Below are 13,246 nucleotides of genomic sequence, written 5' to 3'. Positions count from 1 at the left end.
GGGGGGGGGGGGGGGGGGGGCTGTGCCAGGAATTGCATGGACAAGTGACACTGGCATGGACTGGGAACAGGGGGAGCAGAGAACGGGCTGAGACCCCTCGCTTGAGCCCATCGTCCCCTCTCCAGACCTCCTGTGAAGGTATCAGCCCCTCTATGAGCACTGGGAGGGCAGCGAGAGGCATTGCTCTGCCAGGGAAAAGCCATTTTAAATAAGCAGTGTATCACAGGAAGGGGAAAAACCCATGGGCTACGGCATTGCTCTGGCTTTAAATTATACTGTAGGAGGATAAAAATAAAAGAGAGGAAGACAGAGAGACCGACCAGGAGGAAAAAGAATTGCCATTGTTTTACCAAGCAGATGGGAAAGTTCAGGGGATCAGAAAAAGACTATTATTATCTTGACTCGACCAGGAGAAGATGGGAAAGGAAGAGGCATTTTTTTCCCCTGTAGTGAGGAATGCTGTGGCAGAAGTCATTTCAACAAAGAGTCAGAAGGAAACGGTGCCACCGGCTCCGGGCAGCACCTGAATTATCCCCACAGCCTGGGCAGATCACCCAGATTTGTTTTTTTGTCCCCTTCCCCTGGCAGTGACACCGCATCAGTACTGCTCTCGCGAGGCCGGGGAGGGGTAACCGGGGCGCACATCCCTCACCGCCTCCAGCTGCCACACCGTGCCAGATGTGCTGCCAGATGTTCCCGCTGCCCACAGCACTGCAGCTGTGGGCACCCCTCCGTGGCACCGCTGGCCCCAGCTGCCTGCCAGCCTCAGGGCAGAACCACCTACCCCAGCTACCCAAATTCCTGCTGCCCTGCCCCAGAGCGACCACTCAATTTGCTACAAACCATTAAAGAATACACTAAATGCACAACAAATCTCCCCACTTCTCCTGCCGGCCACGTAACCATGAGCAAACCATGATTATTTTTTTCCTAATTCATGTGACAAGCCCTTTTTCTGCATGTGCAACAGTGCCTGCAACACCAGGGCCATTCACTGCTGTTCTTTAGCTTAGTCCGGGGCAGCCAAGCATGTTTCAGCTCCTTGCCCGCACGAGCGCACCAGCATTTCTCCACCTCACCAGAGACAAGAAAACTCTCTTTTCTACCCATGTTCAGGCCAGGGGAAGGGCACAGCCCCGAAGCCTGCAGCACTGGCCAAGCACAGACACCAACAACTGGTTTACAAACCCAAGGAGACACTGGTACAATATCTTTCCTGCCAAGTATCAAGGCCATGGGACATGGAAACAAGGAGGTGAAGCACAGGTCTGCTCCACTGAAACATCCTTCACCCACCACGTCCCTCCTTACAGACAGTCTCTTTGCCACTCTCCCAACTTTTCTCCCTCTCCCTCCAGAATATTTAGCACGGTTTCCCTCTCTCCTCCTCTTTCATCTCTTCCTCTCTCTGCCATGTGGTCCTTCCCTCAGTCCCTAGACCTCGCCTTGTCGCCTTTCCTTCTCTGCACCCACGTCTCTCCTGCACCCCTGGGATGTGGAGAGGGGCTGGCAACCTGCCCTGCCTAATCCTGCGGCTACCAACTCCTCGGGCACTTAATATTCACGACAGAGAGAAACATTTCACGGCGAATTGGACGCACATTCAACTGGAAATGGAAATTTTATGACTCTTCTCACTCTGCGCCGCAGATTACACCAGCTGAGAAAACATGGAAGCAAATGAACAACCTGTGAACTGTAAAGTATATTAATAATGAAATCACAGCCCGGGAAATGAAGGCTTTATTCTGTTTATATTCTGCTCCATTAATAGAGAGCGCTTGCGCTAGCTCCACCCCATTAGCCGGCAATCTGTGCTGAGGAAGAGAGCAAGGACAGCAGAGGAATGGTGGCGGGGGGCAAAAACCTCCTTCCCACTGAGACAAACATCCCAAGGGCAGGAGTTTGGCCCAAAGCATTTCCTTGCGTTGTCTCCACCAATGGACAGAGTGGGCAGAGGAATGCAAGGGATGTCTCTGGCCTTGGTGCCCTGCCCTGTGCAAGCTCAGTGAGCGGAGCAGACGCTACAAGGGAAGGAAGGGAGAAAATGGTGATGCTGGGAAAAAGAAAGGCACAGATTTGGGGGGAAATCAGCTCCAACACCACCAGAAAACCACCCATGTGCAGCCTCGCAGCGGAGCTGCACTTCCTCCCTGTGCTGCTCATTCCCCTCACGCGCCTCCTGGGGTTTGAGCATCTCCAGTACCCCTTTGGGCATCCTTCCTACTCCTTATCACAACATCCCGTCCTTTCGGGGATGGGGGTACACCCACTTGTGCACCTGCAGCCCCGAGGCCACGCTGATGGCTGCAGGAGAGCAGCAGCAGACTGAGCCGGGCTAGCAGAGCTTGGGCAAATATATATGCTAGTGCTACTCGCCCACAGCCAGCCCTGCCCTTGGCTCAGCAGACCTTGGCCACATGTGTGGCAGCCCAGACGGGCTCTCTCCTCCCAAAAAACAACTGTGGCAGCTTATGCAAAGCACATCACGGGAGCTAAAATGAGCCGGAGCTGAGTTTTCTATAGCTGAAGCGACCCGGTGTTGACAGAATGGGGACGCGTTTCCACAGCTCAGATTTTTATAATAATACCTCGGGGGAGTCACTGGCAAAGTTTGGCCCCAAACATAATTAGTTTGCACAGCTATTAGGGGCTGATAAAAGGTTTTAATTTATGTGGAGATCTCTCAAATCTCACACACTCCTGTCCCTTGCTCTTCCCCATGCCAGCTGAATGAGAGGCGAGTCCCAGGCAGGGAGTGAGCCACCGACACAAAGCCACGCATTTACTGGGGAAGGAGGAAGCCGTGCTCAGCGCTGAAGAAGAGACAGAAAATCCAGCAAGCTGACACCGGCGGCGTGTTGGGTTTTGTCCGCCTCATCCCACCACTCCAAAGAAATAACTAACCCATCCCCTTCCTCCTGCAGTTAGCCGAGGTGCTGCTGGGGATGGAGAAAGGATGCTGGCAGAGGTAATGCTGCCGGTGGCGTGAAAAATCGCCGTCTCTGCACAAAACCCAAGCGTGGGATGCTCGGGTGGGGGTGGCGAGGGCGTTATCCCAAGCAATGGGAGTGAATAGAAACTTCTCCGCTGCCCTAAGCTGGTCCCTCCGCTGCTTCCCGCATGCAGGGCTGACAAGATTGTCATGCAAATGGATCGGCTCAGGAGCGAGAAAAAGAAATCTCTGATATTTTTATTAATATGGCTTTGTACGGGGGCGCCAGCTGCCTCGCGTTGGGCACGGCAGCGGCACAGACTGGGGCCTTTTGCATCACCACAGAGGGTTTTGCCTTTGCGGGAAAGGTAGCCAGAGACCAAGGGATGAGCTGAAGGGGAAAACTTGGGGGTGCAGGCAGAGCTGCCTGCTTCTGCCCCCCGAGGGTAGAAGATGAGAGCGACTGGCCCACCCATCTCCCCAGGCTGCCATAAAGAGTTGAGCACGCTCTGCCTCTGGCAAGGAGTGAAAGCGTGACATTGCAAAGCTATGTTTAGGGAATATGCTGAAGCCGAGAGGGTTTTTTTTTTTCTTTTTTTCTCTTTTCTTAAGGGAAAGACATTGCCTCATTTGTAGCTGGTAGGGGTCTTGTTATTTTTGTACCGAGATGCATATTTTAAAGGCAGCCTATGCCAAGTATGCAAACAAATCAGCTCAGAGAGTTCATTTCCACCATGTGGGGAATCAAAAATATTACTTTTATATATATACATGTACAAGTACATAATCTCCCATTGCTTAGAAAAAGCAGAATGAACCAGGGCACAGTGGTGGAAGGGAAATGCTAAAAGGAGCCACCCACAGCCAAGCACTTAGCACATGGACACTAACTGTGTTAAAGTCATTCCTTGAGGAAAGCAAATCCCAGAGCCCACAAAGCAACGCCAATGGATCCTTTTGGGCCAGATCCTGCTCCCATGGGAGCTCATGGGGAAGCTGCGGGCACTAAGGGGCTAAATATTCACCCTGCTCCTGGCAGGATCCCGTAGCTGGTCACAGCACGTGTCCACAAGCTTTCCAAGGCAATACCAGCTGCCAGCTTCTCCTTCACCACGACCATGCACAAAACCAGCATCCATCTCAAATCTCTGCTTCTCCAGCCTATTTATTTGCACACCACGTGATGCAAACAGAGCCAGGTCACTAGTGACCCTTTTTCAGGCCAACCTGTCCGGTGTGTGCTGATTAAGCGGGCATCAAAACCGGTGGCAGATTTACAGGTTAACAATGATTTAGTGGAGTGCACCGCAGCCAAATTAATGCCGGCTATAATGTAGTTTACCTCATTAAACAATGCACACCAAGATCCTGTCTGTTGTAAAACAATTGGTCTCTGAAGCCTAGTGTTCATCTTCCAGGGTTGCTGGGAGATAATAAATGGGTAATATTCCGGCGATAATGGTAATGGAGTCACGGCTCAGAGCTAATATTATGGCAAAGCAGTAATTATTTCAACAGTAAACAAGGGGACGGTTGAGCTGCCGACAGGATTGGAGCCGGTTGAAATGCTTCAGTTAATTTATCTGGAGCCCAGGCCTGCAACTGCCTCTTGGAAGGAGGACGAGGTGCTCGGCCATCGAACGAGTTGGACAAATCTCCATGAGACACCCGGCCACCACGAGACTGGGGGGACGCACGCAACAAGGTGAGGTGGGACATCACCTATGGCATGGTGGCGAAGCCAGCCCAAGGCTGCAGCTCAGGGCTGGCTCTGTGCTCCATCATACAGCCACCGTAGAAGGACTCACGTCTCTGAAACACCAGTTCTGTTGGTTCACACAACACCTCAAAAGGAGGCAAGAGACAGTGCAGAAACACAAGACCCAGGATGGACACAGAGCAGCCTTACACGAACCATCCGCGCTCTCTCAGAGAGATTTCCTCGTTAGAAGGATGAGCAGAGAGCACGGCGCTCTGGTTTTAAGTTAATTAGATGACGAGGCAGGGTTTAAGTGAGCTGTCTCACAGGACACTGAGCTGATCACCGCGAGGGACAGAGCAGCACAGAAGCAGGCAGAGTTTTTCCCACCCAAGTGGATCTTTCTTCTCTCTGTGCCTCCCGGCCAGGCTTCAGATCTAATGTCTGACCTACATATACCCCCTGTCCACAGAGGATCCTGGAATGATGAAGACAACAAGAGAGATGCTTTAACAGACAAACCTCTGAGAAGGGAGGACGTGTCTCCTTCCCAGGGACAAGCAACTCTTCAAGCTGGATTTTTTTTTTTTGCAGTTGCTTCTCCTCTTGTTTTAAGCCCCGCCAAGAGCCAGAGAGAATCAATATATCCAAATATACCAGACTTCTCCTAGAGTCCCTTCACTGGTTTGCTGCTGATGTATAGACAGATGATCTCATGAGACCTCTGCCACATTAGGCCACCATGTCTCATCTATCTTAAGTGCATATACGAGCTGTGATTACTGCCGCGTCTGAGCGCCTCACGTCTTGAATGTAGTTATCCTCCCATCAGTCCTGCGAGACAAGGGACTGCTATTATACCTCTTCCAGGGAGGACACAGAGGGCCACGGGGGTTAAACAGACTGATCGCTGAGGATATCTGGGACGTGGCAACATCAGGACCCTCTGAGCATCTCCCCTGTCTCATGCCTCTGCCTTGCAAAACACCGAGGCAGCACCTACCCCACAAATCACAGCTCAGACTCAGCTCAGGACTCCGGCTCCACATGGGATGTAGCTTTCAGCACCCAGCCTAATCCTGAGATTAATGAGGGATTCCCACTATAAAGACCTCTTGATCAGACCTCTTATGAGTAAATATACCATCAAGCCAAACCATAATGTTTCCTACCCTGGCAGCCACTGTCTTAAGCCTTAAACCAGAATCCATCATGCTACAGCAATATTCAAAAAGCAATTAGACAAAACCATGGCAGAAAAGTCCATCAAGGGTCGTTAAGGATGACGACTTGGATACAGGCTCTGGCTCAGGACGTCTGCGTGTGGCAGACCAGTGCTGGCCAGGCAGATGTGCCAGCAAAGGTATCCACGTGCACACACCTAGTTTTCACACCCTTTCCTTGTGCCCCTGGCCCTGTCACGGCAGGATAACCACACTTGCTGTCTGACCGCGGAGCCCTCATTATTACTGCTAAGCCGTGCCTGCTCCTCCTGGGACAGAGGCTGCCGAGCCCTTGTCTCTCCTGGGAGAGCCCTCACTTCAATTCCTCAGCATATTTCCCAAGCTTAACAGGAGGCGTGATGAGTCTCGTGTCTGCAGCATGGATAAATATCCCCCGGTTAGCTGCACACAGTGCCGCTCGCTCTGCTAGCGAGCAGCTCGGCACACTTGGGCATCACCCTGTGCCCAGCAGCTCGGGACGCTGCACTTTTTCCTAGCTGAGAAATCCCAGCCTTCATCCACTGAGAGATGAAAACCGGCCTGACAACATGGCCATCGCCATGACAACATCAAAGTTACCCCAAAAAAATAAATAAAAAGCCCAGTAACTATGGAAACACCTGAGTGACCAAAACCAGACTATTAACTAGAAGACCTCTCCGCAGTTTACAGATAGCATCAGCGCCACGAGGCTGGGGACTGCAATATCCCCAAAGCCTTGAAAACAAAGAGATGCTTCGCACCTATGGGTGCAAACACAAATGTGCGTGGGCACACACATCACCACCTTTCAGACCCCAGTGTCCAAGTGCTCTGCACAACCTCAATCTCCTCTGGAAAGATGCTGCTGCCTTCGTGCTGGATGTTATATCCAGACCATGGTTATCTACATACTCCTCCCCCATCTCTGCCCTCCCTCCGCCCTGCTGAGGACACCTCTCTCGAGTGCCATCCTCATGGTCTTGGCCCTGCAAGGGTGCCAAGGGGGGATGGAGCCACCCCATTGCCTGCTGGAACCTGGTTTCCCAGCGTGGTTTTGGTGAGCTGCGTTTTGAAGCCCCGGTGCCTGGCAGCTCCCGTGGCAGTCATGCTGCCAGCTGGAGCATCTGAGCCCAGGACAGAGCCTCAAAGCAGTTAAGCCTCCTCCACCAAGGCAGAAGAAGCTGTGTCTACACCGGTTGCCCTTTTTGTTCAGCTTCCTTGCCTTCCTTCCCTTCCTCAACCTGTTCAGCTGCACTAACAGGTGCCATGGGCTAGTACAGCATGACCAGGAGAAGAAATAAAAAAGCAGAGGGGGGTGAGGCAGAGCGGCAGAAGATAGGCTGTAACGTATCTTGGGTGGACTGGCCACAGGTTCACAAAACCCTTCTCCAGAACCATCATCCAGGAGGATGAGGATGGGCACAGGTAGGGGCCAGCCACCATGCAAGGCTCTGAGCCATGGCGGAGGCACCAACAAGGCCAGTACTTGTGCGATCCACTAACTCCCTTGCTCAGGTTCACTCGGCTCTTGAGTTATACAGCAAAAATACTCTCTTCTCGGCTGTGGAGAACTCTTCCAGCCCCCAAACCAAACAGAGCCTCAAAAACAGGCTTAACAGCTTCCATAACGCAGCAACAACCGCAGACATGAAAATTCAACGGAGCTTACCAGACCAAGCCGCTAAACACATACTGCACCGGACCAGAGCAAGGCACAGGCGAAGAAAACAGCCGAGAGGTCAAGGGAGTTGGGAGAGGCTGGAAAAGGGTCTCAAGTGAGATCAGTCACTGGGGAGCTGGGCTGCTCTTGGTAAACCCTCTGAAGGACCTGACCGCGTGCTCCCCCGGTGAGCAAACACTCTTATTTGCTCCGTTTCCCACTGAGAGCCGCACAGTAGACTTACAGCTGCCAAGAAAATAATAAAGCCTGTGAAGTGCCTTTGCACAGAGGAGCACTCGCCAGCATAAGCATGGGGACTGGCTCCTTCAGCTACCGGTCCATCCGTGCCTGGCACAGACAGCACTATCAAAGCCTCTCCCCAGCGACATCGGTGAGAGCCGCTTACCCATCCGCTATGCAAACTGTTAAATTATGCACCAGCTTTCCCTTAACCAATTCTCCCTGGTCCCTTCTCTCCACCACTCCAAGCGAAACGGAGAAAGATGGTGCGAAGGAACAGGAGGCAGCTCGCTCGAGACTTCCCCGGGGATGAGCAGCGAGGCAGACCTCCAACTGAGAGAGGGGCTGGCAGCTAGACTGGGGTCCCTCCTCGCTCCTGGCTCTCCAAATTAGAGTATATCCTACCAGGGAGAGGGTTACCCTCTCGGCATCTGCTATAGCAACTCTGTGTGCCTGCCCCGGCTCTTATTTCAGTTCCTGTGCTTCCAATCCTCGTCTCTCCTTTGTGCACTGACTGCAAAATGGAGGAGTAAAAGTCCCCCTTGGTGGCTTGGCAGACCCAGAGAGAGAAACGGAGGAGCTGCCTATGGAGACGGGCAGCCACCAAACTTGTCTCGGGCCACCTCTGGGCTCAGCACCCTCCATCAGCAGGAGGCCAGACTCAAGTAAATCTCTGTGATCATTTGTTCCCTTTGAGTTTTGAAAGCAGAATGCCTAATCATGGCCAAAATCAGGTAAGAGCTGCTGCTGCAAATTACACAGCACCACAGGTAATTTCTGATTAGCTCACTCTTCCTCTCCTGGTGCATCCTCAGTTTCCATAGCAGCTAAGTCCTAAGTAAAATGGAAACATCTGGTTCAAGCGCAGGTAAAGATTCCCTGGGGAAAGAAACCTGCTGGATGGCAGCAAACACAGAAAATAGTTCTCGCAAAAGACAGAGGCATCGTAAGCCGGGAGCCTGGTTAGGAGAGGATGGATGGCACACGGGAGAAGGCAGCGAGGGGCACAGGAGTGGGAGAGGAGGGTCCTGGGGAGGCAGGAGGGGCTGCAGGGAGGAGAGCGGGGCTGCAGGGAAAACAAGATGCATGTGAAAAACAGGTGGGTGAGGAGGTTGAGTGAGACAAAAACATATGGTCAAGACAGACAAGGGGAGAGGGAGAAAGAGTTAAAGGCTTCAAGGTGGGAGCACGTGGACCGCCACAACCACAAATGCCACCTGATGGTGACAGATACAGTGACAGCAACTTCAATGCCATGGATAGACGCTCGGGGCCGGAGAGGAGCACACAGATCTGTGCCCTGCATTTCATCATTCATACACGCACAGACCCCAGCCAAAGGCCACCGTCTCGGAGGCACAACCACCTCAGGTGGATAAGCCAACACATGCAACTGGGAGGGAATGGTTTTTACAGAGGGTCCTGTCAAGGGAAGGGGCTGAGACGTCGCCGACTCAACTCGCTCTCTGCCTGGGCTATGGAGAGTGATGGATCTGGACCAGCAGTTTGCTATCGTGCAGACAAATAGCAAAAAATCAATGGAGCTTCACCGAGACACCGCAGCCATCGTCAGGCAGCTGAACAGAGAGAGCAGACATGGCGCCATCCATCACTGCCGCCACTGCGTCGTCTCCTTCGGCTGCCGGACAGCCTGGCTGGGGCATCCCCGAGGACAACTTGAGGCAGTTGTCTGGGACAACAGCCTACGTTGGTAAAACCTTGGGGGAAACATGATTGAGTTTGAACCGAAGCACTTAGATGGGATCAGAGGATCAGAGCCAAGCACTGCCCCTTGGCTGGATGGCTCATCGCCCCCTGAACCCCCAGATGCCTCCCCCAGCTCACCGGTGAGAACCTCGCAGCCACCTGGGAATGACAGGGCAGCAAAACGCAAAGCAAATGCCAAAAAGCAACTGGGAAACAATTTTGAAATAACATGCTCCCGAACAGGCACGTATGGGAATTTGCTTCCCAGCAGTCACACCCACACAGTTCTGCTCAGGTTTTGCTTACCAATTAACAAGGCCACCAATTAATGCTTTGTGTGTTTTCCTGCTCATTTGTGCTATTTACAGTCTTCCTTTGAAGCAGCGTGCACGAATTCCCTGAAAACTTTTCAAAATAGGGTCGGACAAGCACAACAACCCAAGCTGGCACCTCCTGTCCTCCACACAAGCAAAACCGTAAGTTCCTCTCCCAGACCACCAAGATGGATGTTTCTCCCTCAGAGTCATCAACTCCTGCATTAAGTCACGTCTTTTTGGGGTACCATCACCTTCTCTTTGCAACTGAAGTGCCACATGAACCAGTCAATGACACCACCCCAGCCGCTCACAAATGGCACTATGTAATTTTCAAAGAATTTCAGAGAATATTTTTGGTAACATTTGGCTCTTACCTTTGGGCGAGATGTGTCTCCAGGTGATTGTTGGATCTGGCCTGCCCGTGGCTATGCAGGTGAGGCTGACGTTGCCGCCCTCATTGATGGAGATGTCAGAAGATATCTCGGTGATTTTCGGAGACACTGCAACGACACAAAGAGGGAAATGAAAATGCCGCCGGTTCTGCTCCAACTCAAATCCCAAAATGTGGGTGAAGGAGGCTGAATTTCCTTCCTCCCTCCACCCTGACGAGCTATGCAGTAGCCCATCAGTGTCATCTGACTTGATGGGAACACACAGGGGAAAGGTGGGGGCAGAGAAGACAGGGTTGAAGTGAGAAGAAATTGTAGCCAGAGGGGATTCAGTCATTTGAGGGAAGCTCGACACAGCTCCTCCTCAGCACCTCTGCAGTGTGTGAGATGGTGCTTCTTCCCCACCCCGCTTCCAGTACCCAGCCTGTCCTCCCAGCCATGACAAACCCTTCCCAGGAGCGCTGTGTCCTAGTGAGAAAACACCACTCACCCCCTTCAAACTCCCCCAAAGGTAGCAGTGGTTCCTGGCGCAACAAGAGCGCCCGAAGCACACACATTGCTTGCAGCTCTTCCTGCAGCTGTGCAGGCTCTCTGTTACGCCCTTGCAACCAGAAATGCACCAAGAAGAGGAGCTGGGCATGAAGATGACAAGTCTACTGAAGAGTCTCCAAGGTCTATCACCGTGAGAACGGAAATTCAGTCGGGATGAAAGCCGTCCCTGCTGCACTGGCACTCAGGAGCAGATACAAGAGGCTCAGACCCAAAGAGGGGACACACATAGAGGATGGGGGGTGATGAGAAGGGGGGCTGAGAAGGGGAAGGAGTGAGGAGCAAGCAGGGAGCGCTCAGCCCCTGCTGCCGCTGAGCGTAGGCCGCGATGCAGCTGCCAGGGAGGGCTGGGGTTTCTACAAGCTCTACGGCAGGGCTGCACAAGAAAAACGATCGGCTGCTGTTATCAGCCTGCACCTGCAGAACATAATAAAGACCATCACCTTCCTCGGTTTATTTTTTTTCAGGCCATTCTCCGGAGCCTAGCAGCGGATTGGCACCCCGCTGCGGCGCTTTGCAGAAGAGTCACAAATCACTTGCAAAGCATCCTGCTCCTTCCACCCTCCCTCCCCGGGCAAGCCCCATTCATCGGCTCGCTTGAAGCTGTAGCCCAGACCGTCACAACACCCCAATTCCTGACTTGGACCCCACTCCCCAGCACCCCTTTCCTGCCTCTCCCCACCTTCCCGGGGCTGCGCTGAGCCGGAATGACTGCAATGGCCTTGCACGCATTGCCTCTGCTGTGCAGGTAAGTAATTTATTGATCCGTAAAGCACTCCAAGACGCTCTGGAAGGGATTATGTCATGCCAGTGCCGTGCAATAAAATAAAAAATGATGGATTTTTTGTGAACATGAGGGTGATTTAGGGTTTGTAGTTGGAAGTGTAGTTAAAGTACATTTTAAGTGGAAATCAAGGTGGGTAATGAATTATTCTCTGTTTTGAAGGGCTTCTGGGAGTTCATTTTTTTGCTGCTCCGGGCACGATGGCTAATCTGCTAATCATGCATCGGAGGACAACTACGGATCAGACACTCCCAGAACAGTGGGGAGCTCTGGGGCAGGACGACAACACCAAAAGAAATATTAATATGCATCAGTGTCATTAAGCCCAGTGGATGGGGACAGCACAGGCCTCCTGGGCCCACCCGCCCAGACGGAGCTGGAAGATGCTCTGCCAATAGCCAGGTAGTCCATTAAGGAGATGCAATTAATTACAACGGAGCTATGAATGCCCCGCCGTGTTCCTGGTGAGGCTGGGACCGCTAGCCAGGAAAGACATGTGTGCTTTAAAGACTGAGCTTAAGGCCTGGACAACAAAAATAGGCCAAGGAGGTATTACCATTGCCATTTCAGAGGTGGAAAGAGACAAGTGGAGGCACAGTGAATTGCCCGTCATCACCCGGGAAGAAGCAATAGCTTCCAGCTGTAAGTCCTGACAAAACTAGAGCAATATCTATCACCTTCAATGAGATGCTTGCTACATCACAGAGGAACCTTTCTCATGTTTTTAACTACTGATTCCACATCAACCCAATTCAGCTTGTTTTGCAGAGCTCACAGAGACATTAAAAAAAAAAAAAAAAAAAAAAAAAAAATATGGTACCGCATACACGGATTTGCACCCGCCCAGGCGATAGACCAAAATCTGTAATCAAATCAACTGATCAGATTCTAAAATGTAATTAAAACAAATTAAACTTGGATTTCCTGAAACATGAATGTTACATCCTCCTCCTCAGCCATACAGCAGAAGATTTAAATTTTGCTCAGACTAGGCAGAGGAGAGATGACTGTGTTGTTGCTTGGTCAGGCAACAGGAGACTGCGACTCTCTTCGACAAATGCAAAAGGAGCTTGAGATGCTCAAGCACTGGGGAAAAAGCCCATCGTGGCCCAGAAAGCTCAGGACACCCTGGGGGAGAGGCAATTTACTGCAGCCCACCTGGGCCAAGATGAGGCAGGAATGGCTGGGAAGCAAACCAGAGCGACAATGTCAGTGAATTCGTTAGCTAACCCTTAAATTAAATGTGCAGCAGTAGGATTTAACACGACAGTTATTGTATGCTAATTAAACGTTTGAATAATTAACCGCACGAACTATTTAAAATGGCTTTCTGGAGACTGAACAGGTATGTTGTAAGGCTTTTACCACACTAGAGAGGGAAATCTTAATAAATAAGTGATCACACAAGTATATATTTAATATTATTTTAACGGTCACCAGTGCTCCTGTTCCCTCTGCATTAAAACGCTTTCACCGTCAGCTTGCATTTCTGCGGCAATGGGGCAGAGGAGAAATTTCTTATGCTGAACGCAGGATGCAGATGGAGCTGTGCCCCTATGGGAATGAATAAATAAATAAAGCTAAATAAATGCAGACTTCCCAGGCGGGAACCCTCTCCTTGCGGGCAGTCCTTTTGTGTTCAGCATTCCTCTAGCTCAGAAGTGATTAAACATGGCAGTGCTGGCCAAGCTGCTCCAGTGACACAGCACAGATTTCCCCAGAGGCGGGCTGGTGTTTTATCGATCTGACTACTTCTTTCCC

General features: G+C 51.6%; 1 protein-coding gene across 7 annotated transcripts in view; it reads right to left on the bottom strand.

Annotated features, from left to right (window-relative positions):
• The window catches only part of LOC113488515 (protein CEPU-1), a 311,358-nt gene that overhangs the window by 19,782 nt on the left and 278,330 nt on the right, over positions 1–13,246 (bottom strand). For all 7 annotated transcript variants that reach the window (XM_026863733.1, XM_026863736.1, XM_026863734.1 and 4 more), the window contains one exon: positions 10,138–10,263. In XM_026863733.1, the coding sequence (XP_026719534.1) occupies positions 10,138–10,263 (126 nt within the window). The remainder of the gene's footprint in view (positions 1–10,137; positions 10,264–13,246) is intronic.

This window comes from Athene cunicularia (assembly GCF_003259725.1).
Source record: "Athene cunicularia isolate RWA chromosome 24 unlocalized genomic scaffold, athCun1 chr24_part1, whole genome shotgun sequence".
Lineage (NCBI taxonomy): Eukaryota > Metazoa > Chordata > Aves > Strigiformes > Strigidae > Athene > Athene cunicularia.
Note: the sequence above shows the minus strand (reverse complement) of the source record. Positions and strands in the feature narration are given on the sequence as shown.